The 27,678-nt window shown below is 45.7% G+C and overlaps 1 protein-coding gene across 9 annotated transcripts in view; it reads right to left on the reverse strand.

Moving 5' to 3' along the window:
* Nucleotides 1-27,678, reverse strand: part of DNAH8 (dynein axonemal heavy chain 8) — a 358,983-nt gene that overhangs the window by 43,685 nt on the left and 287,620 nt on the right. For 8 of the 9 annotated variants that reach the window (XR_014471558.1, XM_083175420.1, XM_083175419.1 and 5 more), the window contains 7 exons: nt 23,961-24,116; nt 23,370-23,525; nt 21,791-21,973; nt 13,344-13,449; nt 11,860-12,112; nt 11,584-11,774; nt 5,476-5,597 (listed from right to left, as the gene is read on the reverse strand). Coding sequence is in view for 7 of the 9 variants with exons in the window: in XM_083175420.1 (XP_083031546.1) it covers nt 5,476-5,597; nt 11,584-11,774; nt 11,860-12,112; nt 13,344-13,449; nt 21,791-21,973; nt 23,370-23,525; nt 23,961-24,116 (1,167 nt within the window). In the remaining 2 variants the exon portion in view is untranslated. The remainder of the gene's footprint in view (nt 1-5,475; nt 5,598-11,583; nt 11,775-11,859; nt 12,113-13,343; nt 13,450-21,790; nt 21,974-23,369; nt 23,526-23,960; nt 24,117-27,678) is intronic. The other variant, XR_014471559.1, reaches the window with a different exon arrangement.

A 27,678-nucleotide genomic window follows, 5' to 3' on the forward strand; every position in this document is an offset into this window, starting at 1 on the left:
ATGTGCGCCCTCCACTTGTTTGCCACAGGCTCCACTCAGTCTGTGAGCTCATGGGCCACTTTCTCTAAACATTTTTCTCAAGTGTTAAATGCATTAAAGAAGCTGTGGCGCACATATATCACATTCCCACGTTGTGAGTCCGAGTGGCAGGACCTGAAGGTGGCATTCTATCGGCTCTCAGCATTTCCAAATGTGCTGGGAGCCATAGACTGCACCCACATTGGGATTCGGGCCCCGCACGTGAGGGAGCATGTCTATGTCAATCGCAGGGGCAGACATTCCCTCAATGTGCAGGTGGTCTGCGATGCCAACCTCAGAATTCTCAGTGTGGTTGCAGGCTACCCCGGGAACTGCCATGATGCCTATATCCTGCGGCACTCAGCTCTCTGGGACCGTTTACACAACAACACCATGCCAGAGGGCTGGCTACTTGGTAAGTCACTTACCACTGTTTACATGCTGTTTGCTTACCTATGTCTTTCCCTTTAACATCCATGTGTGGAACCTTCTAATCAAGAGTCATTTCTGTTGTAATTGTTTATACCAGCCCAAACAATGTAGTATAGGCTGCTACTATTATGTACCAATTGCCCACATGATATGTGACCACACAAATCCCTTAACACGTTAGGTGACTCAGGATATGGGTGTCATTCGTGGCTCATGACACCTCTGCGGAACCCACAAAGCCCTGCACAGCACCGCTACAATGCTGCACATATTGCTACCCGCAATGTAGTGGAACGCACCTTTGGGGTGCTGAAAAGCCGATTTCGGTGTTTGGACAGGTCAGCAGGTACACTGCTATACCACCCTGCCAAAGTGGTTTTGGTTGTCCAGGCTTGCTGCATGCTGCATAACATAGCTTTGGGTCAACCAAATTATGTCGATGTGGCCCCTGCAGCAGTCGTGCAGGAAGCTCATACTACTGATGTTGTAGTGCGAGGTACACGGAGGGGGGATGTGGTTCGTACACGGATGATCTGGCAGCATTTCACAGGTAATTTGTGTGTGTACAATGAATAGTAATGGGGAACCTGTAACACACATACATTGGTAACATTACACTTTTCCCTGTCCATGTTAATTGCCCAGAAGCAGACCAACAATAATGGCCAACACCTGAAAGCTACCCCACCACAGCATACTTTATGGCTGGCAACATGATAACACCTATAACAATGTCAAGTAAGTACTGTAGTTTTCTGTGTGTACAAATGTTGGCTAATACAAATTAACATAGGCTTAATGGATGGAGGTGACATGGATCATTGATGTTAGGTGCTTGAAATGGTGCAAAACAAGTGGTGCCTACATACAGTATGCAATTCCCAATGCTTATCCCCTTCAAATGTGACTATTTCCTTAAAATCCCATTACTAATAAGCACACCCAACCCAAAGTCCCATGGCTGCTAAAAAGTCACTAGTTGACAATACATAATCGAACAGTGTGGGTAATCATTTGTAAAAAATGACAACAAGTTTGCTGGATGCAAATAATTTTTACTTGCAGAAACATTTGGCCATAGGCCATAGCATATGAAACATTTGCAGGAAGAATCACTGCAACAGTGAATGCAAAAAAGAATAAACATGATACACATGTAAATGCAAAGAAGATTATTCATGTTTAAATACTGCCCCGGGTATTAGCACCCTTACCAGTAGTGCCACCACCACCCCTAGTACGGACACTACGACATGGGGGAGTAGTGGGGGACCCACTCATGGGTGTGGAGGAGACACTACTGCTTTGGGTAGATGTGGTTTGGTGCTGACCTAACAAAGTATTAGCACTGAGGCTGATTTGCGTTTGTAGGGACATCAACGCAGTTGTTTGGCCATTAATTGCTTGGGTCTGTTCAACCATGTTGGTATTTAGACCTCTAAAACTAGTAGTTTGACCCTGAATGGCTTGGCCAATTTCTGCTAAGCGTGTGTCTAATGTAGAGACAAGACGAATTTGTGTCCCTACATTAGCCCGCACGGTACTTATGTATTATCTGGGCTCCCATGTTAAATGCACCCCATTTTTTCATACCCCTACTATCCAATTACGCATGGAGTTGATTTTATATAGTGTGGCGAGCGCAGCGAGCCACCGTGCCCGAAGCGTGGCGAGCGCAGCGAGCCCCGCAAGGGTATGCGGTGTCATAAGAAAAACGGGAGCCCAGATATTACATAAGTACCGCCCGCACATTTTGCGAAATTCTTCGCATTTGCAGAGCTATGTTCCGCACATACCCCTTCACCGTTTCTAGTTGGGTGGTCTGCACCTCCATAAAAGCGAGTTGTTTCCCCTTAAAAATATGGATGGATTGCGCCAACTCCTCCGCACTAGTGGGGGTGTTGGTGGGTGCAATGCTTGTGGGCTGCTGCCTATGTGACTGCGTATAGGGGGCTTCATTGACTGGGTGTGCTTGGTTTTGTGCAGGCTCCAACCATGTCACCGTCTCCAGTATGATTTCACTCATGTCGTCGATATTTTGCATGGGATCCGTTGGTTCAGGCATCGGTTGTGAAGGACCTACACATGAGGAAAGAGTGGTAAGTATGCTATGCAGATTGGTGTATGGTGGGTCATGTTACCTTATTTGGAATGGTTAGGTGTTGCTCATGCATTATGCATTGGCACAGACTACTGTGGTGGGGACAGGTATGTGTGTTTTGTGCAATGTGTGTGTGTAACACTATGATATCTCACCTGCAGACTGGACAGTGTCACCAATCGGATGTGGCTGATGTTGGTCAACAGCAGGCTGGGACTCCCGAGCTGGAGCTGTTTGAAAGAAGAAGACATTTTCTATTATTATCATTTGCACCTAACTGGCATTTTTCACATTATGCAGATAAAAACTTTTCCTCAATCAAACTTTTGGACCCTTATATGATTACATAAGGAATTTGAAGACTTTGAACTGAAGTGGTTATTTGAGTATTATGCCTGTGAACAATATTTTGCATCCACTTGCAAATAACAGGAAAGACCAGCAGATTACACATGTAAAAGTGACTGTAAAGTGCTTTCTCAACTAACCAGAGGATTGATAAGGATTAACAATCAAGTACACTGCAGGCCTACAGTGTTTAGGACAGCACACATTAATAGGATCTGTGGAACTACATAACCCAGCAACATGCAGAGTCCATTATTTAGCAATGCAAGGTAGCAAAATGTGATTTTGCTGGGAGATGTAGTTCCACACACACAGCAATCTTTAGGACACATAAAGCATAGCAGCATAATAGCATGCGCACATGACATAGCAAAATTTTACATTGACATGTGTGGACACTTACCAGTTGGCGGTGGAGTGGGGGGCCTGTCTGTGTCGGCAATGTGGATGCCGGGAAGCACCTCCGGTGGGATGATTCGGCGTAGCAAACTCTCATATGCCTTAAAGCGGACCTCCTGCCTAGGGCCACCTCCTGTGCGACAGGCCTCTTTCTTCTCCAGGGCAAGCTTGGCTTTGAGGAGGTGCTTGATATCATTGTATCGCTTCTTGACGTTGCGCACACTCCTCTTGTGTGCGCTAACTGCATTTACCGCGGAGGTGATACTGTCCCACATCCCCTTCTTTCTTGCCACACTTGTGCGATGATGGTGAGGACCAAGTAGGCAGTCATACAGGGGCAGGAGTGCACGTACCAGGGCCATATTCTCCTCATATGAGAACCTGACTTTCCTCCCACTAGCTGTACGAGCTGCATCATCCTCCTCCACATTTCCAGGCTCACCCTCTTCCTCCTCCTGTCCTGGTTCTTCACCCAGCAACTCCAATTCAGCTTCCTCGGCCTCCTGCACAGGCCAGTCCACCTCAGAGAAATCCCCCTCTTGCAGCTCCTCCTCTGTGTGCCAGGCACTCTGTTCCTCCTGTGAGGACACCTGGCTTGTGCCTGCTTCCTCCTCATCCTCCATAGCCACCTGCTCAGCTTCCACCATGTGGCCTCTCCCTGGCGCAGCTCCAGCTGGGAGCATGCTGGCTCTCCCTGTCCTGCCTTTGGCAGTGCTGGTTCTCACTACCCTACCCAGTGGTTGGGGTGTTAGGGCCCAAGCTGCCTGTCCCTCTGCCTCCTCCGCACCTTACAAAACCTCCTCTCCTCTCTATCTCAAACGCCTTACTCCCTTTCAAAGGGTAAAATGGCGTCTGCGCCCCTTTATATAGGGGGTGTGATGCGTATTGCAAGGGACTAAGGTGGGCCAATAGGTTAGCATGTTGTATGGGCTGTTCAGGTGTATTGGTGTAAATCGCACTCCGGTTGGACGCTAATACGCACATGACCGAACCCGGAAATCGCACTTTTATGGCGTATTACATCGACTCAATTCGCACCTTATCGCCGTCTATCGCCATGTATCGCACTTTTCGGGCGGCTTTGCGCCAGCCATTCAATACGCGATTTCTGGGGAAAAATGCGATATAAAAAAATGGCGATAAACGGCGATTTGAGTTTAAATCCAATAAATCTCGCCCTATATGTCTCTAACTAATATGAAGAATTAATACTAATCAACATGCAACAGGTGTTCACTATTGCCTAATTATTCCTGGTATAAAAACTGGTACATAGTAATGTGAGCATCACCTTCAAAAAGCTTCCAAAGCGAAGCGCGTCGGTAACTACTTGCACAGACGCCCACCCATTTGGATATCCACCTGTACCATTCAATTTGTGACCGGACCAGCTTCCCGTAATTCTCCCTTCAGCCGACTGCAACCAAGACCCACTCAAGCCTGCAGCAAAAAAGGCATCCTCCACCACCAGGTGTACCCTTGGCAGGACAGCGCTGTCTCTCCCTAAAAGTCCTAACTTGCTACTACAGAATCGGCCACTCTATAATTGGGATCTATCAAGTAGGCACACCTAGGAACGGACACACAGCAGGAGCTTTATTGGACACATTGGGTGACTTTGCGCATTTCACTTTTAAATGGTACCAGCATTTTTATCAAATTGTATTTAATTTTATTTATATTTATTATAATCATATAAAATAAAGCCTTATGTTTATTTCAATGAAAACACCTGTTGCATGAATTTAGATATAGCACATTTGTAACCTTTTCTTTACCTTGTTTAAGACAAGGAGTAGGTCAGAAACAGATCTATGTCTCATGTCTCATGGTGCTATCTACAAAAAGACATAACTAAAATATTATAATTTCTTGTGAATTTGGGGTCACAATGGTCTGCACCACTTAACTTATAACATCAAGAGGCCTTCACCATCTTCAAGTTGATGATGATGATGACAGTGTCTCAGGAATGCGTGCCTATGGTGATACGCTGGAACATATCCTCATGCAGACTGTATGACATGTTTATTTTATATTGTATATATTGTAAGATGTTGCATAGGATTTACAGTATGAAATTCCATCCACTGTGTTTTTAACAAAGCTAAGTAATACATTACTATAATAATAATAGTGGTGTTTTCAGTTTGATGGCTGCAACAACTATAAAGTACCTGGATCAAAATTTCTGAAAATGGAGGCAATTTGCTTAGCTCTACAAGATTCATCCAGGTTATATCAGGAATCCATGGGAACGGTTTTTGGAGACACTTTTTCATGTCAAGTGCTGCTCCACCTGTAATGCAATTCATAACATCCTGGGTCACACAGCGTTTCAAAAGCAATCGGTAAGAAAGTGAGACATGAATTCTATTCATATGTCTGCCACCAGCCCAGAACACACTGCATACTGTGAGACATGGGTTCTATTCATATGTCTACCACCAGCCCAGAACACACTGCATACTGTGAGACATGAGTTCTATTCATATATCTACCACCAGCCCAGAACACACTGCATACTGTGAGACATGGGTTCTATTCATATGTCTACCACCAGCCCAGAACACACTGCACACTGTGAGACATGAGTTCTATTCATATATCTACCACCAGCCCAGAACACACTGCATACTGTGAGACATGGGTTCTATTCATATGTCTACCACCAGCCCAGAACACACTGCATACTGTGAGACATGGGTTCTATTCATATGTCTACCACCAGCCCAGAACACACTGCATACTGTGAGACATGGGTTCTATTCATATGTCTACCACCAGCCCAGAACACACTGCATACTGTGAGACATGAGTTCTATTCATATATCTACCACCAGCCCAGAACACACTGCATACTGTGAGACATGAGTTCTATTGATATGTCTACCACCAGCCCAGAACACACTGCATACTGTGAGACGTGGGTTCTATTCATATGTCTGCCACCAGCCCAGAACACACTGCACACTGTGAGACATGAGTTCTATTCATATATCTACCACCAGCCCAGAACACACTGCATACTGTGAGACATGAGTTCTATTGATATGTCTACCACCAGCCCAGAACACACTGCATACTGTGAGACATGGGTTCTATTCATATGTCTACCACCAGCCCAGAACACACTGCACACTGTGAGACATGAGTTCTATTCATATATCTACCACCAGCCCAGAACACACTGCATACTGTGAGACATGGGTTCTATTCATATGTCTACCACCAGCCCAGAACACACTGCATACTGTGAGACATGGGTTCTATTCATATGTCTACCACCAGCCCAGAACACACTGCATACTGTGAGACATGAGTTCTATTCATATATCTACCACCAGCCCAGAACACACTGCATACTGTGAGACATGAGTTCTATTGATATGTCTACCACCAGCCCAGAACACACTGCATACTGTGAGACGTGGGTTCTATTCATATGTCTGCCACCAGCCCAGAACACACTGCACACTGTGAGACATGAGTTCTATTCATATATCTACCACCAGCCCAGAACACACTGCATACTGTGAGACATGAGTTCTATTGATATGTCTACCACCAGCCCAGAACACACTGCATACTGTGAGACATGAGTTCTATTCATATATCTACCACCAGCCCAGAACACACTGCATACTGTGAGACATGGGTTCTATTCATATGTCTACCACCAGCCCAGAACACACTGCATACTGTGAGACGTGGGTTCTATTCATATGTCTGCCACCAGCCCAGAACACACTGCACACTGTGAGACATGAGTTCTATTCATATATCTACCACCAGCCCAGAACACACTGCATACTGTGAGACATGAGTTCTATTGATATGTCTACCACCAGCCCAGAACACACTGCATACTGTGAGACATGGGTTCTATTCATATGTCTGCCACCAGCCCAGAACACACTGCACACTGTGAGACATGAGTTCTATTCATATATCTACCACCAGCCCAGAACACACTGCATACTGTGAGACATGGGTTCTATTCATATGTCTACCACCAGGCACCAGCCCAGAACACACTGCATACTGTGAGACATGAGTTCTATTGATACGTCTACCACCAGCCCAGAACATACTGCATATTGTAAGACATGAGTTCGATTCATATGTCTACCACCAGCCCAGAACTACTGCATACTGTGAGACATGAGTTCTATTGATACGTCTACCACCAGCCCAGAACATACTGCATACTGTGAGACATGAGTTCTATTGATATGTCTACCACCAGCCCAGAACATACTGCATACTGTGAGACATGAGTTCTCTTCTATTCCTACTGTATGTCTACCACCAGCCCCAGGGGCGTAGCTAAAGGTTCATGGGCCCTGGTGCGAAAGGTCAGCTTGGGGCCCCCCTACATACAACAAAATTAAAATCTTGGTCTGTTTATATTTTAATGTAGACACATAATATGCCCCCACAGTGCCAAATACACATATGCCCCCACAGTGCCAGATATGCTCCCACAGTGCCAGAGACACATATGCCCCCACAGTGCCAGATATGCCCCCACAGTGACAGATACACATATGCCCCCACAGTGACAGATATTCCCCCACAGTGCCAAATACACAAATGCCCCCACAGTGCCAGAAATGCCCCCACAGTGCCAAATAAACATATGCCCCCACAGTGCCAGAAATGCCCCCACAGTGCCAAATAAACATATGCCCCCACAGTGCCAGAAATGCCCCCACAGTGCCAAATAAACATATGCCCCTTTCCCACCAGCAACTCACGATTGTTGCTGCAATGCTGCCTCTCCATCTGCTGCTGCTGCTGCTGGGCGAGGGGGGGATCCGGTGGGGTCCGGTGGGGTCAGACAGCCTCCTGCTCTCCCTGGCCGCTTAGCCAGTCACTGGCTGCGGCCAGGCAGCCTCCTGCGCTGGCCACGGCTTCCAGAACACGGCCGCGGCTACAGGAAAATGGCCGCCGGCATGTCCTCAGTGCAGGAGGCCGGCGGCCATTTTCCTGTAGCCGCGGCCGTGTTCTGGAAGCCGCGGCCAGCGCAGGAGGGCAGCCTGTGACTGGCTAAGCGGCCCGGGGGGACCTGCTGCCATCGGCCCCCCTGGCTCAGGGGCCCGGTCGCAGGTGCGACCGCTGCGACCCCTGTAGCTACGCCACTGACCAGCCCAGAACATACTGCATACTGTGAGACATGAGTTCTATTCATATGTCTACCACCAGCCCAGAACACACTGCATACTGTGAGACGTGAGTTCTATTTATATGTCTACCACCAGCCCAGAACACACTGCATACTGTGAGACATGAGTTCTATTCATATGTCTACCACCAGCCCAGAACACACTGCATATTGTGAGACATGAGTTCTATTCATATGTCTACCACCAGCCCAGAACACACTGCATACTGTGAGACGTGAGTTCTATTGATATGTCTACCACCAGCGCAGAACATACTGCATATTGTAAGACATGAGTTCTATTGATATGTCTACCACCAGCGCAGAACATACTGCATACCGTGAGACGTGAGTTCTATTCATATGTCTACCACCAGCCCAGAACACACTGCATACCGTGAGACATGAGTTCTATTGATATGTCTACCACCAGCGCAGAACATACTGCATACTGTGAGACGTGAGTTCTATTGATATGTCTACCACCAGCGCAAAACACACTGCATACCGTGAGACATGAGTTCTATTCATATGTCTACCACTAGCCCAGAACACACTGCATACCGTGAGACATGAGTTCTATTCATATGTCTACCACTAGCCCAGAACATACTGCATACCGTGAGACATGAGTTCTATTCATATGTCTACCACCAGCCCAGAACATACTGCATACCGTGAGACATGACTTATATTCATATGTCTACCACTAGCCCAGAACATACTGCATACCGTGAGACATGAGTTCTATTCATATGTCTACCACCAGCCCAGAACACACTGCATACCGTGAGACATGAGTTCTATTCATATGTCTACCACCAGCCCAGAACATACTGCATACCGTGAGACATGAGTTGTATTCATATGTCTACCACCAGCCCAGAACATACTGCATACTGTGAGACGTGAGTTCTATTCATATGTCTACCACCAGCCCAGAACACACTGCATACTGTGAGACATGAGTTCTATTCATATGTCTACCACCAGCCCAGAACACACTGCATACTGTGAGACATGAGTTCTATTCATATATCTACCACCAGCCCAGAACACACTGCATACTGTGAGACATGAGTTCTATTGATATGTCTACCACCAGCCCAGAACACACTGCATACTGTGAGACATGAGTTCTATTCATATATCTACCACCAGCCCAGAACACACTGCATACTGTGAGACATGGGTTCTATTCATATGTCTACCACCAGCCCAGAACACACTGCATACTGTGAGACGTGGGTTCTATTCATATGTCTGCCACCAGCCCAGAACATACTGCATACTGTGAGACATGAGTTCTATTAATATGTCTACCACCAGCCCAGAACATACTGCATACTGTGAGACGTGAGTTCTATTCATATGTCTACCACCAGCCCAGAACATACTGCATACTGTGAGACATGAGTTCTATTCATATGTCTACCACCAGCCCAGAACATACTGCATACTGTGAGACATGAATTGTATTAATATGTCTACCACCAGCCCAGAACATACTGCATACTGTGAGATGTGAGTTCTATTCATATGTCTACCACCAGCCCAGAACATACTGCATACTGTGAGACATGAATTGTATTAATATGTCTACCACCAGCCCAGAACATACTGCATACTGTGAGATGTGAGTTCTATTCATATGTCTACCACCAGCCCAGAACATACTGCATATTGTGAGACATGAGTTCTATTCATATGTCTACCACCAGCCCAGAACATACTGCATACCGTGAGACATGAGTTCTAGTCATATGCCTACCACCAACCCAGAACATACTGCATACAGTGAGACATGAGTTCTATTCATATGTCTACCGCCAGCCCAGAACATACTGCATACCGTAAGACATGAGTTATTTTCATATGTCTACCACCAGTCCAGAACACACTGCATACTGGGGCAGATGTATTAAGCTTTAAAAGAGATAAATGCAAGGGTGATAAGGAGAGATAAACATTCAGCCAATCACCTGACTTTTTTCAAACACAGCCTGTAACATGGCAGTTAGCAGGTGATTGGCTGGACATTTATCTCTTTTTATCACCCTTGCATTTATTTCTTGTTAAGGCTTAATACATCTGCCCCACTGTGAGGTGGTAATGAGAGGGACGTGTAAGGTGTTAGTTGTCGTGTTAGTCTTTGCAAGATAATTCAAAACAATTAGAAATAGTGCAATAATGTTGATTATGCAGCAGTACAGTAACTAAATATTCAACTAATAAACCAAGTTTTCTAAAAAGATAATGGAGCCCATTTGTCAACAAATGATGAAAATCATAGTGAACAATAAAGCTTGTTACGTAAGATGAATGGGGCGCTAACCAATCCATCTCTCAACTGTCATGTTATCAGTCCTGTCAAGTTTGAAAAATGAGTTACATGTATCAAATGTCAAGTTTCAAAAATGACAGTTACATGTATCAAATACAACAAGCTTTATCAATCACAAGGAGTTTTATCACTCATTGAGAAATGAGCCCCAATATTTGGTATTTGAACTTCAAAGATTACAAACATGGGACGCTAGAAGCGCTGCAATACTTGGTCTGTAGGACCCCAGGCCGCTGTCATTAGTATGGCTGCATGTCTGACAGAAGACAGCTGGTACATTTTGCTATGGGAGCACCAGTGTAGTCACAACCCCTGGGTTGTGATTTATGTATTAGATAAGAGAAGAATTACCCCCGTACATTCCAATATATTATACAACATGTAATAGTTGTTAGATATACTGGGCGAGATGTGATAAAGTATCCAAGCTTCAGAAAGTGATAAAGTACCAGCCAATCAGCCCCTAACTGTCATTTTGTTAAAACCCAGTTTATAACTTGGCAGTTAGGAGCTGTTACTGTCTCTATCTCTATACGTTATCACTTTTTGAAGTTTGGTGCCCACTATCTATAGACCCAGCAGGGGTGGCGTTCTCAGGAACTGACCCAAATATAGGCGTTTTTCATCAATGTGTTCTGTGACGTAGACAACCTGGATGACTTACCCAGCTGTTGGGAGGTATGTTACTACAGTACATGGCAATGAATCAATGCTGGGAGATTGCCAGGGAATACTGTAAGTTATTAAGCAGAAGTATCCAGCTAATTATACTACCTCGGACGAGCGTTTGGATCTCCCTGTGTGTCACCGATCCTTTCTCTAGGTCGATTTTTAATGTTAGAAGCAGAGAAAATACAAATTTGTGGTTCTCATATAACCCTCTAGCAAAATATCTAAAAACTTCAAATGTCAAATGTTCTGTTATGTTGCTTATCCTTATTTGGAGCCTGTGACTTTTCTCTGATCTTAAAGAGGAGATAAAAGCAGAAACATTAATACACTCTTGCTGTTATCATAGAGCCTAAGTCAACAGGGGAGAGAGAATCCTACCTGACCAAGGACTCATCAAATAACTTCAGGAACACTAGAAGTGGCGTCTGGTAGATAATGCTGACCGTGCTCATCTCTGTGATCAGCATATAGAGCAGGCTGCCACGTGTGGCGACTGGCCGGTACTGCTCTTCAGCCTGGATAATGTGTATCTCTGCTCCTGCAGCAATATGCAGCTTCTCAGTCGCTTCACCGGCTCTTTGCTTGGTAATGTCGAGTGCCTCGACCAAATACTCATCCTCTGCCATAGACCCTGAGGAAGACAGGAGCACCCTGTACATTAGCAGGGGCACCCAGTGGTATTGGCGATGCAAAGCATGCAGTGCTTCGCCAGCATCTTTACAGTTGTAATGCCGATCTGGTTTACATGCTGTCAAAATAGTGACTATCGATCGCACATAACCAACCCGTTTGTACTTGGGCACTGAAGGAAGTTCTCATGTACTAAGTAGTTGTTAAAGGGTTAATTGCCTGCTCTTACTCATACATGTAGTGCAATTCAGCTGAAACAAGAGGGATTCCTTATATTATCCCTGGCAGATTTTAATACAGATGGAGCCGGCCTCTTTCTTGCAGGGGCTGGCGATTCATGAAATACCACCTGTCGGCTCAAAAAAAAGAGTGAAAAACCCCATGTTGACCTTTTCACTGTCGACCTTCCCCATTTCGACCTAACCCCATGTCGACTTTCAGTCATGTCAACCTTGTGGTGTCCTAATGCTTGTCTGTCTAGTGACCGTATCCTGCTGTGCTGCGGAGGCTGGAGAAGGCAGAAGACAGTTGTTTTTGGTGCAGCACTGACCTCTAGTGTTAGATATATACAGTGCAGATGTCCTATTCTGTAGGACTCCCATTCCAAATACACTGCACCCACACTGTCCCAGCTTGTTATAAGGCTGTACTCGGCACAAATTGTAAGGTACTGTATAATTAGCCTCATTTTACACTATTCACGTCTCCGGGTGGCTTCCTCCTGTCCCCAACAATTAATTTAATGTTTTATATATGCAGCAATCTGTTATAAAATGCATTCAGTATGGGCAGATGTGCCGGTTTCTTAGATAAAACATGTTTTGGACATACAGATGACCGGCATCCCAACAGGGGACTCGTACTACTTACCTTCCCCCTGTCCAGCCCCTAAACCCCACACAGCCTAACCTATACCCAAACCCACTGCTTAATTCTAACCCCCACTTCTAAGTGCCTAACCATAACCCCCCTAGTGCCTAAACCTAACACCTCTCCACCCCGGCCTAGCGCTAACAGATGTATAAGATTGAGATTTTGAGATGCTGGCAGTCAGCATCCCGGTGTCATCCTCAATGTCGGCATTCCGGCGTCTGTATTCTGACACTAAACGCATCCCCATAAAATGATAGGACAGTACAGTCTCATTCAACCTTTTATCATTTGAGGAACTATCTGAGAATCTCATCCAAGAACTGATGCTTCAATGCTACAATATCTGTTACAGAACACACCTTTGGCTGCACTTAGCTTATAAAGAAGATTGTTCTCTAACTCCATCATTGTACGTCTGTTTGCAATAACGTCTTCCATTAGCAGAATCCTCTCTGCTTCCAGCTCCTGTTTATAAAGGAAACCGAGAAAGAGAAACATTTCAACATGCTCAGGAACCACATGGCTGGCTAGTGTCAAGAATCCCACACACAGGTCCGATTTGGTTGACGCATCGGGTGAAAAGTGGCCAAATCGGGCCTGTGTCGACATCCATTCTGATGCGCGGTTCCGTAAAAATCGGAGCCGGAGATCATGCGTGCTGCACATATGATCTCAGACTTGGCCACACTCCCTGCAGCAGGGAACGGGGATCGCATGCAATACATCACATGCAAAAGGACCGCATGTGATTCTGCTCCGAGAAGTCAGCCACCTTAAAATGCAAACTATATTATCCCACATGAAATTTCTAAAAGACAGCAACTAACATTAATTGGAATTTACATTGAACCTATTGAATTGAAGTGCAGAATTTTAGACTGTCAGTAAAATCCGCAAACATGACGACTGGCGAATTTCACACCGATCCGTGTAGTTAAGTCCAATTTTTCGCTGCTGCTGATTCCACTTTTTAATAAACCTAATTTGCATCGAAGGTAAAACAAGCTGAGATTGGATTGGTACTGTATGTCCAGATTTTTCGGCTACCTGAAAAATTTGGACACAATTGAATACCCCCCTAAGGGTATTCAATTAATGTTTAAGGTCTGACCTACTAATTTGAGGATACCTTATTTAGAAACATTTATGAAATCTCCAAAACATTACCTGTTTCAGCCCTTTTCAAAATATTCTGCATATCTCATTCCTTATATCATTGCATACAGCCTCTGCTAGCACTGGGGGAATTTTTTTTTGCCAAAAATGCTTCTTAGGAAAGAAGTCAATTAGCCACGGTAATGGACCACAGAATAATTGATCTCACAGAGCTATTCATATAGCCCCTACCGATAGCACTTATCTGGGACTTTTTTAAAACATTTGAAAAATAATTGAATCAAAATAATCCCTGATAACCAGCATGTGAATGGGTACCATGGCTCTGATAATCAGGTCTGTTTCTAGACAATTTAACTTCCAGGGCAAAGAAATAAAAATACCACCCCCCCAAAAAAAAATACATAACATGACATAGAAGAAATTGTGCGCGCCGAAATAGGGGGCGTGGTTTATTTTTAAAAGGGGTGTGGCTTAATATAAGGGCATGGTCTAGCAGGAAAACAATTACCTTACATCTCACTTTTGCAACCTGCATGTCCGGACATTGGTTACCGCAGGAATTGTCATTGTCCTCTCGCACTTAAGTTGGCGGGCTGAAGGCCACACAGTGACATAAAAATATAAAGGCCCACTCAGTGACCTAGTACGGCTCACAGATCAAGGCCAAACAGTGACAGGCTACTTAAATCATTATACACTTTTTATCCGTGATGCCATTTACACATTACGCCGCACACTGTGATGACAATTACACATTACGCCGCACACTGTGATGACAATTACATATTACACCGCACACCATGATGACAATTTCACATTATGTCGCACACTGTGATGACAATTACATATTACGCCGCACACCATGATGGCAATTATACAATACTCCCCACAACGTAATGCCTATTACACATTATGCCCCACGCGCCGCTGCCGCACAACTGATGCCCCCACAGTGCCAGATATGGCAGTGCCATATATGCCCCCACAGTGCCAGATATGCCCCCACAGTGCCACACATATGCCCCCACAGTGCCACACATATATGCCCCCACAGTGCCACACATATATACCCCCACAGTGACACACATATATGCCCCCACAGTGCCAAATATGCCCCCACAGTGCCACATATATGCCCTCACAGTGCCACATATATGCCCCCACAGTGGCAGATATGCCCCCACAGTGCCACACATATGCCCCCACAGTGCCACACATATTCCCCCACAGTGCCACACATATGCCCCCACAGTGCCACACATATACTGTGATGACAATTACATATTACGCCGCACACCATGATGGCAATTACACAATACTCCCCACAACGTAATGCCTATTACACATTATGCCCCAAGCGCCGCTGCCGCACAACTGATGCCGTTTACTAATATGCCCCCACAGTGCCACACATATGCCCCCACAGTGCCATACATATATGCCCCCACAGTGGCAGATATGCCCCCACAGTGCCACACATATGCCCCCACAGTGCCACACATATATGCCCCCACAGTGACAGCTATGCCCCCACAGTGCCACACATATATGCCCCCAGTGCCAAATATGCCCCCATCGTGCCACATATATGCCCCCACAGTGGCAGATATGCCCCCACAGTGCCACACATATTCCCCCACAGTGCCACACATATGCCCACACAGTGCCACACATATGCCCCCACAGTGCCACATATATGCCCACACAGTGCCACACATATGCCCCCACAGTGCCACACATATGCCCCCCTCAGTGCCAGACCTATATGCCCCTACAGTGCCAGAATATTATATCCCAGCAGCAGCACAACTCACCGTTGCTGCTGCTGGGGAGAGCAGAGTCCAGGTCTCCAAGTCCCCCCGCCGCCGCTGCTGCTGCTGCTTCCCGGGGGAGGGGGGCGCATAGCACGTCTCTCTTTCCCCTTCACTATGTCCCAGACTGTGACTGGGCTGTCAGCCAATCATACCTCGCGGGCTGGCTCCAGATTGGCTTCCAGCCTGCAAGCTGATTGGCTAACAGCCCAGTGACAGCCATGGGAAGGAGAGATGCGCTATGCGCTCCTCTCCCCTCCAAACGGAATCATCTGTGGCTGGGGCGGTGGCCGGGGAGAGGCGGAGGAAGGGGGGGGCAGCGGCGTGGGGGGAGCTGCCGGGCAGCCCGGCTGTTCAACAGAGGCGGACAAGCCGTGCGGCGCCCAGGGCGACTGCACGGCTTGTCCGCCTCTAGAAACGGCCCTGCTGATAATGCACATACCCACAGACTTTGGTATGAGTTTTGTGAAATGACCACCTACGACTATGAAAATAGGGCTGATTTTATTAATTGATTTTTTTTTTATATATATACATATTTTATTTATACTTGGTTGCCTGTTTGTTATTGTCTGTTCATTTCCCTATTTATTTCTTCTATATAATAAAATGTATCTTTCTGAGACTATTTGAAACTCTCTCTCTTGGGGTAATTCACTAAGATGGGAGTTCTATTTCACATGTGATGTTGCTATGGACAACCAATTACCTCGCCCTCAAGCACTTGATAATGCGCAAAAATATTGATGTGGCATTTCTGACATCTGGATACAATACAGGACACATTGTGGGGGAAATTTACCAATATGAAAAACCTAATTTTTCGTATTGTTTTTTTCCCTACGGTTGCATACGACTGTTTAAGTCGTATGCAAACTCGTGTTCCGGAGGGTCAGTTACAAAGCAGTCATATACGACTGCTTTGTAACCCTCCGATGGTGTAGCCATCCGTATTAGCGGCCGTATATACGGCCGCTAATACGAATTATTTCTAGCAGTCTGCACGGATCAGTCAGATCCGTGCAGGCTGCAGTGTGTAAAAAAAAATAGAAAAATAAATAAATTTAAAAAAAAAACGGCGTGGGGTATCCCCCACAGCCGAAACCAGCACCAGGCTGAAGGAGCCGGGGCCGGTAAATAAAAATCAGGGAACCCGACAAATAGGGGATCCCCGATTTTTAACAACCAGCCCCAGGCTCCAGGTCCGGGGCTGGTTCCCAAAATACGGGGGACAAAATGACTAGGGGTCCCCCGTATTTTAAGAACCAGCCCCAGGCACAACCAGCCAGCAGGGTAATGTCACAGCCGGGGGACACTTATAATATAAGGTCCCGCGGCCAAAACATTAACCCTACCGACCAGTCAGCCTGGCCAGGGGCCCTGGGGGAGTGGGGTCCCCCCCAATGAAGGGGTCCCCCCCCTCCAGGACTTACCTGACCAGGCTGAAGCCTGGTGCTGTCCTCGATGCCCCTGGGCGGTGGGCATCGAGCTGATAGCGGTGTAAAAAAAAGATGAATCTATTGTTTTTTACTGTGGCACTACAAGTGCCAGCAAGCCTCCCCAGCAAGCTGGGACTTGGAGAACCACAAGTCCCAGCCTGCTGGGCATTAAAGGGCCCGCTGGCACTTGTAGTTCCACAGTTAAAAAAATAGTGCACAAAACACACTGACACACTTTTAAAATAAAACTTTAATACATACATTACACACATACTAATACTTACCTATCTTCTTCCCGTAGGTAGCCCTGGTCCTGATGTCCTCCGGTCCTGTGTCGGCGTTCCTCTTCATGTCGACGTCCTTCTTGAAGTCGACGTCCCTGTCGGCGATGGCGTCCGGTGTCCGGGTCCGACGAAATCCATGGAGGAAGCTGTGGAAGGAAACCATACTCACCTGTCCCAGCGCGACGTAGTCCAGGTAAGGGTCTTGGCAAAAAAAAAAAAACGAACACCCGAATCCAGCCGGACAGCAGAGAGCCGTACGGTGTTTACATCGTGCGGCTCCGCCTCCCAAATGCCGCTATTGGCCACCTTGCGGCCTAGCGGCCAATCAGGAGCCGCTAGGCCGCAAGGCGGCCAATAGCGGCATTCGGGAGGCGGAGCCACACGATGTAAACAAACACCGTGCGTCTCCGTGTCCGGCTGGTTTCGGGTGTCGGTTTGTTTTTTTGCCAAGACCCTTACCTGGACTACGTCGCGCTGGGACAGGTGAGTATGGTTTCCTTCCACAGCTTCCTCCATGGATTTCGTCGGACCCGGACACTGGACGCCATCGCCGACAGGGACGTCGACTTCAAGAAGGACGTCGACATGAAGAGGAACGCCGACACAGGACCGGAGGACATCAGGACCAGGGCTACCTACGGGAAGAAGATAGGTAAGTATTAGTATGTGTGTAATGTATGTATTAAAGTTTTATTTTAAAAGTGTGTCAGTGTGTTTTGTGCACTATTTTTTTAACTGTGGAACTACAAGTGCCAGCGGGCCCTTTAATGCCCAGCAGGCTGGGACTTGTGGTTCTCCAAGTCCCAGCTTGCTGGGGAGGCTTGCTGGCACTTGTAGTGCCACAGTAAAAAACAATAGATTCATCTTTTTTTACACCGCTATCAGCTCGATGCCCACCGCCCAGGGGCATCGAGGACAGCACCAGGCTTCAGCCTAGTCAGGTAAGTCCTGGAGGGGGGGGACCCCTTCATTGGGGGGGTCCCCACTCCCCCAGGGCCCCTGGCCAAGCTGACTGGTCGGTAGGGTTAATGTTTTGGCCGCGGGACCTTATATTATAAGTGTCCCCCGGCTGTGACATTACCCTGCTGGCTGGTTGTGCCTGGGGCTGGTTCTTAAAATACGGGGGACCCCTAGTCATTTTGTCCCCCGTATTTTGGGAACCAGCCCCGGACCTGGAGCCTGGGGCTGGTTGTTAAAAATCGGGGATCCCCTATTTGTCGGGTTCCCTGATTTTTAATTACCGGCCCCGGCTCCTTCAGCCTGGTGCTGGTTATAGCTGTGGGGGGGACCCCACGCCGGTTTTTTTTTTAATATTTAATTTTTTTTCTATTTTTTTACACTGCAGCCTGCACGGATCTGACTGATCCGTGCAGGCTAAAACGCAAATAGAACAGGAAAATGGTGTTCTATTTTCCTGTCGTATTTGCGTGGGTGTTTTACACCACTAAGCAGCCGTATTATCAGTACGGCTGCTTAGTAAATCAGAAACCACCATTCTTTCGAATGGTGATTTCTGTCGTATCCTATCGATGGTGTAGGGCATTCGTATTTGTAACTACAAATACAAATGTTCCATCTTTAGGACTATGAATTGTTGTATTTTTGGGATTGTAAATCCCGAAAATACAAATTCGTAAAAAAAAAGGTGTATTTCTCCCTACGAATACACCTTTTTTCTACGAATCCATTTTGGTAAATGTCCCCCTATAGATCAAGAGTGTCCAAACCGGTCCTCAAGATCTACCAACTGTCCATGTTTTCCAAATCCCCCAGCTGGTGCACAGGTGTAGTAATTACTAACTGTCACTTGACCCAGATCACCTAGCTGGTGCACAGCTGTAGTCATTACTAACTGTCACATTTCCCAGATCACCTAGCTGGTGCACAGCTATAGTCATTAGTATCACATTACCCAAATCACCTAGCTGGTGCACAGCTGTAGTGGTTACTAACTGCCACATTCCCCAGATCACCTAGCTGGTGCACAGCTGTAGTCATTACTAACTGTCACATTCCCCAGACCACCTAGCTGGTGCACAGCTGTAGTGGTTACTAACTGCCACATTCCCCAGACCACCTAGCTGGTGCACAGCTGTAGTCATTACTAACTGTCACATTTCCCAGATCACCTAGCTGGTGCACAGCTGTAGTCATTACTAACTGTCACATTCCCCAGACCACCTAGCTGGTACACACAGCTGTAGTCATTACTAACTGTCACATTTCCCAGATCACCTAGCTGGTGCACAGCTGTAGTCATTACTAACTGTCACATTCCCCAGATCACCTAGCTGGTGCACAGCTGTAGTCACTACTAACTGTCTCATTCCCCAGACCACCTAGCTGGTGCACAGCTGTAGTCATTACTAACTGTCCCATTTCCCAGATCACCTAGCTGGTGCACATCTGTAGTCATTACTAACTGTCACATTCCCCAGACCACCTAGCTGATGCACAGCTGTAGTCATTACTAACTGTCACATTCCCCAGACCACCTAGCTGGTGCACAGCTGTAGTCATTACTAACTGTCACATTACCCAGATCACCTAGCTGGTGCACAGCTGTAGTCATTACTAACTGTCACATTTCCCAGATCACCTAGCTGGTGCACAGCTGTAGTCATTACTAACTGTCACATTCCCCAGATCACCTAGCTGGTGCACAGCTGTAGTCATTACTATGTCACATTTCCCAGATCACCTAGCTGGTGCACAGCTGTAGTCATTACTAACTGTCACATTCCCCAGACCACCTAGCTGGTGCACAGCTGTAGTCATTACTAACTGTCACATTCCCCAGACCACCTAGCTGGTGCAAAGCTGTAGTCATTACTAACTGTCACATTTCCCAGATCACCTAGCTGGTGCACAGCTGTAGTCATTACTAACTGTCACATTACCCAGATCACCTAGCTGGTGCACAGCTGTAGTCATTACTAACTGTCACATTCCCCAGACCACCTAGCTGGTGCACAGCTGTAGTCATTACTAACTGTCACATTTCCCAGATCACCTAGCTGGTGCACAGCTGTAGTCATTACTAACTGTCACATTACCCAGATCACCTAGCTGGTGCACAGCTGTAGTCATTACTAACTGTCACATTTCCCAGATCACCTAGCTGGTGCACAGCTGTAGTCATTACTAACTGTCACATTACCCAGATCACCTAGCTGGTGCACAGCTGTAGTCATTACTAACTGTCACATTACCCAGATCACCTAGCTGGTGCACAGCTGTAGTCATTACTAACTGTCACATTCCCCAGACCACCAAGCTGGTGCACAGCTGTAGTCATTACTAACTGCCACATTCCCCAGACCATCTAGCTGGTGCAAAGCTGTAGTCATTACTAACTGTCAAATTTCCCAGACCATCTAGCTGGTGGACAGCTGTAGTCATTACTAACTGTCACATTACCCAGATCACCTAGCTGGTGCACAGCTGTAGTCATTACTAACTGTCACATTACCCAGATCACCTAGCTGGTGCACAGCTGTAGTCATTACTAACTGTCACATTCCCCAGACCACCTAGCTGGTGCACAGCTGTAGTCATTACTAACTGCCACATTCCCCAGACCATCTAGCTGGTGCAAAGCTGTAGTCATTACTAACTGTCAAATTTCCCAGACCATCTAGCTGGTGGACAGCTGTAGTCATTACTGTTACATTCTCAAACCTGCTGCATTGATTCCTACTGTAGATCCACAGGTGGCCGGAGACACATGAACTGTTGGTAGATCTTGAGGACAGGTTTGGACACCCGTTTTAGATAATAGCTCCTTTATAACAATACTGTCAGAATACTTGTGTGTATTGGCTGATAAAGTACTTCAAACTGAGGGGGGTGGGGTGAAGCCTGATGTAGATGTCATCAAGTCCCGCCCCCAGTACTGCAAATCATTCAATTTGAGGCTCTTCGAGGAGGGGCAGGGCTAAATGACACAATTTGCCTCTTTAGCCCCGCCCCCTCCCCCAAAAAGCCAAGAACCGAGGGAAATTAACACTGCCACTGGGGAGATGCGGGGGGATTGCCTACATACCAGGCAGTCAGATGTGAGCATATCAGCAGGCAAAGGTGGTAGTCAGGTGCCTGGTAATAAATACACAATCCCATGTACAGTACATACACATGCAGACCTGGATAGTACCTGTTTTTCAGCACGGATGACTCTCTCTAGTAGCTGGTTCTCTAGTCCTTTCATAGTAACAGTGCAGTCAATCAGAGATGATTTTGCATTGATTTCAGGTGAATACAGCGGGTTTGGAAGGTTTGTGGTTAGGTACAGCCTGAATGTGTCCAACATATCAACCTCTTTATCGCACACTTTCACCTGCACAGCAAAAATATTATTATTATGATTATTATTATTAATAATATTCAAATCTTTATAAATAAACAAACTGTTACTGTGCTCTTTTATAAAGGGATAACTAATTACCAGAATTGTACATTGAAATACATTACCATCAGGATATTATGCTGGGAGTGCCGGTGTGGATCATGGGGTCAACTGTAATTGACAATTTCTAGGTTGACCCCCAAATAGGTTGACATGCACTGGAAAAGGTTGACACAACCAAAAGGTCAACATGAGTTTTCATTTGTTTTTATCAATGTCCGCACCAGAACACGCGTACCCCCAGTTAGTGTACCACGTTACCTTGCATGGCACGTGGATTACTTTGCTGGCACACATTACAATCACAGTCCATGTGGATGGTAAAGATTGCAATAACAGTTTGGGCAGTATTCAATGACAAATTAAGCTATGTGCAGCGAATCCTGTTTAAGATTCGCTGCCCATTCGCCGGGTTCCGGAGGGCTGCAGCATTTGCTGCCAGCCCTCCCTGTCATCCCATTGAACGCCGCAGGGGCTCGCTGCCCCTGACGGCAAATTTTAATCCCTGAGCCGGGGGACGGCGGCAGGCAGGGAGATGTTAGCCTTTCTGCCTGCCCCAGAATGTGTGGGGGAGAAGGAGGGCTCCCAGGGACACAGGCAGCAGAAGCTGCCCCCCCCAGGAAGGCTGGCAGGGGACACGGGTAGGGAGCCGCTTCACTGGTCCCGCTCGTGCATATGTAATGAGCGGGACCAGTGTGAAGTGAATATTTAATGAGCGGCTCCCAGCTCCCGGCCCCCTGCTGGCGAATGTGTAAAAAAAAGAATATGTAAAAATAAAAAAAAATTAAATTAAATTTATATTCACATGCTGCAAGCACATGAATAAAAATAGCATGCCCCTTCACAGAAAAAAAAATCAGATTTTTTGACACCAAAGAAAAAACAAAAAACCCTTTATTTTAAAAGATCACTTTCCAGTACACCTTAAAAATATGTTGAATGCAAAACAGTGAATCATGGCGAAAATCATGCTGAGAGCAGTTCTCCATTCTAGCATTGAATACACTCTCTTCGAATCCCAGTAAAAACCTCATTGAAATACACCAGCGAATTACAGCGAGCATGAAACGGAGAACTGGCCGCCATTCAATGTTCGCTTTCGGCGAACAGTGAACATTGAAGGTGAATCAGATTTTCAGTGAAAAAGATTCACCGCAAGGAGTGAAAACAGCCCGAGTCGCATAAGAAAATGGAGCATTGAATACTGGCCATTGTGCAGTGCCTACTGTACCAGACGTGCACGGTGGCAGAGAGGGCACTGTACAAATGGTTCTCTAGTATGTATTACATTACTAAGTCTCACTCTATTCAAGTCAAAAGCACAAACCTTAAATATGGTTCTTGATCTAATAAAGCGTTTTTCTAAAACATTATCGAGAGCTGGATCAAGTTCTTCCCCAATATCCTCAATGAGAAGAGGTCTTCCAAACGACAGACTGTCTTCCAAATGTTTGCGGAAATACTTGTGATTAAATGACGTTACCTGCAACAGAGTTATTCAGCCACATGATTTTGGGCCATTGCACACAGACGTAGCCATGGCTTTTGCTGCAGCCACATCTGTATGCTAATGCCATACCTGGCACCACCAGGGAGGGACTGCTAGTACAGAAAGAGGGGCCCAGGTTTTGACTGGGATGCTGGAATCCGGGTAAATTCCTGGCACCCCTCCTGCTTTGGAGTTCTGTCCACTATTGTCAGGGGCGGGGCCAATAAAATGACTGGTGACTGGTACAGCTGCAGTGAGACATTCTATAGGAATGCTATACTAGGAAACCAGTGAGGCCAGGAGTCTGTGAAAGCCAGTCCTTTATGTCATCAGAAATACCATTGTGGTAAAACCTTGAGGAGTTTGTAGTAAAGGGGAGCGACAGAAGAAAATACACAGGTACAAGGGTTCAGTTGTAATATCACGAACCTGAAGTTCATTATTTTTCTCTTTATTTTTGATCCAGGTCTTCGCTTGGTTCTGGGGGTCAATGAGAATTGGGTATCTAGTTGCCTTAGTAATAATAATGCCATTTTGAATAGAATGATCATCCCCTGGCAAACCCTGGAGGTTCCATTCATGCACCTTAAAATAAAATACATTTACGTATTAAGTGGAAACATTGTAATAAATGGACTATAAAAGACAATGGGCGGTATTCAATGTGGATTTTAGCGATGTGCAGCGAATCCTGTTTAGGATTCGCTGCACATTCGCCACTGGTCGCCGCGTTCCGGAGCCTCGCCGGCTCCGGTATTCAACGTGTCTGGGGCTCGCTGCCCCTGACCTGCGAATTTGAGCTCCTGCGGCGAACACCGCAGGGAGCCTGAGGACGGTGGCAGGCAGGGAGATGGAAGTCTCTCTGCCTGCCCCAGAACGTTTGTGGGGGGGAGGTGGGCTCCCCGGGTGCCAGGCAGCACAGGCTGCCCCCCGGGGGTGCCAGCAGGGGACCGGGTATATTCACTACACCCGATCATGCATATGTAATGATCGAGTGAAGTGAATATATGAATATCTAATGAGCGGCTCGGCTCCGGCCCCCTGCTGGCTGCTCTGTGTAAAAAAAAAAAAAAATTTAATTCCAGATTTTTTGACACCAATTGTAAAAAACAAAACACTTTATTTTACATTCCACTTCACCATAAAAAGATAGCGATTGCTACTCGGTGAATCATGGCGAAAAAAACCTTGAAATGTATTCACCATCTGGTCATTGAATAGGGTGATTCATCGTTTTAGTCAGAAATTCGCCTTACAGCACAAAATCGCCATAAAAACCTGGCGAATCAGCCTCATTGAATACCGCCCAATGTGATCATTTTCAGTTCCAGTTGGACCAGGGTGCCATTAACATGGTGTTTGTTGCTGTCACAGTGAAAGGCTTACAGTCCCGCATGAATTTACAGCTAATACAGGTTGAGTATCGCTTATCCAAAATGCTCGTGACCAGAAGAATTTTGGATAACAGATTATTCCGTATTTTTGGAATATTTTTATGTTTGAATGAGGTATCTTGAGATATTTTACATTTATGTTGTATAAGCACATCAAACACACGAAATACACACACACATATATTTTATTTGTGCATAAAACAAGGTTTTAAAAAAATTAAACAAAGTTTGTATATTATCTCAGGTACTGAATGTGAATGCCAAGCAATCATGTCCTTGCACATATTTAGCGCCAGTTATATGTTATATCCCCAGTAGTGGCAGCAAAACAAATAAAAAAATTAAAGTACACTTTGGAGCCTATGGTTTTCGGAATAATTTGGATAACGGATATTTGGATAAAGGATACTTACCTGTCAAAAAAAAATAATTATATTTATCTGAAACATTATATAAATGAATAAAATCAGATAAGTAAATAAAATGTTTCCTACAATATCCATTCAATACAAATATACTTCAATACTACAGCTGTGTCCACATACATCTATCCTCCATGCGATGCAAGTTGTGTTATACATATCGCGTGAGCTCCAGGCACCTTTTCTGCAACTTATTTTTACATTAAATAGCATCTTATTTGCTATAATTCCAAACAATGACATGATCTTAGCACATCAGTACTGATTCCATATGTGACTGCGGATGTATGTGCATTACAAATGGAACGTTACAGAGCTTTCCTATAAAACACTGTAATGTAGAGTTTCGTATGAAGATGCAGCGGCAGTCACACACTGGATATAGACAAACCACATCATTTTAGTTAGCAGGAGCTGCTCGTGTGTCCTATTCATTGTGCTACATTTTGCAAATAAGATGCTATTCAAAGGGGAACTCGGCACTACAGAGTCAAACGGAGCTCACACATATGTATAATACGGAGGCTCGCCACATACAGCTAGAGCCAGAGCGGGTCGTAGCGAGCCCACCTACTGAAACCTTCCACCTGCGGCAAAAAGGCACTATCTACATTTCACACGTAATCATAAAGAAACATTGCGGCCAATTTATTGTGCAGTCTATCCCCCAAGGTGATTAGACACCTATTTAACTCTCAGGGTGCCTTGATATTTTTACAAGTCAAGGAAATAAGTTTTTTTGGCACCGATAAATCTGCCACATACTTACCTTTCAAAGGAAATTTGGAGGACTACTTCTTTCAATCTTTATACACACCCTAGTGCGCACAGGGTTGTGTGTTTAGGAAAATTTGAAATCCCAGTATATATCCTTGCAATTGAGTGATTTGGAGCCGGACATTACTACCCATATTTTTGGTCATTTATTGTGATATTTTGATACATTGTGAGTTTCATATATTAGTACAATTGTATATTTCCAATGAGATAGATTACTTATTTTTAATTGTGTATTGTTTTTATTTCTATTTTTATGTGTATTTTTATAATAAATTGTATTAATTTTTCAAAATTGTGTGGCGCTCTCTAAACATCTTTCATCAATTTAAATCATTGCTATAATTATTAATTTAGATCATTCATTCTTCTGTCTTCATTGACAATTTCCAGAATTGTCTCTGGGAGCGGCTAATATCTCAATTGATCATCTTCAGTGTATATATATTCATATATATATATATATATATATATATATATATACAGAGTAAGAGAAATCAGCGGCACTCGGAGACTGGGAAATCAGGTGAAGAAATCTGGAATCTTTATTCCATGTGCAATAGAAAACGTTTCGGAGCTCGATGGCTCCGTCGTCAGTTCAAGGTAAGCACAATTACATTTACAAACAAGGTGACATTTATAGGAGACTTACCCGCCCCCTGTGCGTCCCGTCCGTGTTCTCTTGCAGTGGCTTCCGGGTTGGCGCCGTCTCTGTGACGCTGCGGGCGCAACTCCGATGGTCGCGATGGTCGCGATGGTTGCGTCCGGCCCCGTCAATGATGCGCGCTCCCGGCTGTCAGCTCCCAGATCACGTGGGACGGCTGTGCGCTGTAGTGAAAATGACAAACATGGGTGTCACAGTATACAAACAATCACTTCTAAACAACAGTGCTAAAACTCCTGTTTCCATGAATGTACAATCTTAGGGGAAACAAGTTACAACAAGTGAAGGGAAAACGCAATCTGTGACATAGCTGTGCATAACTGGTGGTATGATGCTGCCATCTACTGGGCAGCATGTGGTATTGTTATATAAAAAAAGGCATGGATATACATGACATAGCTGTGCATAACTGGTGGTATGGTGCTGCCATCTACTGGGCAGCATGTGGTATTGTTATAAAAAAAAGACATGGATATACATGACAAATTAAAAATGCGGACAGCATGAGGGGACTGTCCCTATCATTGGTACACCACCATGTATATGAGCCTAGGCAGATCACTGCCACTGTGTCAAACATATCTGTCCTAGACTGGGAACCTGTGCTGGACTGGGAACCTATGTGGTCGCATCCTGCTGGTTAACAGATGGAGTGGCTTCATATGGGGGTGTGCAGTCAGACATGGGGGTATCATAATAAGTTATCCTCTGTCTTGGAGGGGCAGGAGAGGGGTAGTCTCCTGTGTTGCAAAAGGATTCCGCCTAGGGAATGGACTGGATGGACGGGTCCTGTGGGACAGCTCATGTCCAGTTGGCTGGTGGGCCTAACCTCTATAGGGTGTGTGGCTGAATGAAAAAATATTTTTTTATAAACATCCAGCCCCATGGAT

The sequence above is a fragment of the Crinia signifera genome, chromosome 3 (genome assembly GCF_055691185.1).
Source record: "Crinia signifera chromosome 3, ASM5569118v1, whole genome shotgun sequence".
NCBI classification, from domain to species: Eukaryota; Metazoa; Chordata; class Amphibia; order Anura; family Myobatrachidae; genus Crinia; species Crinia signifera.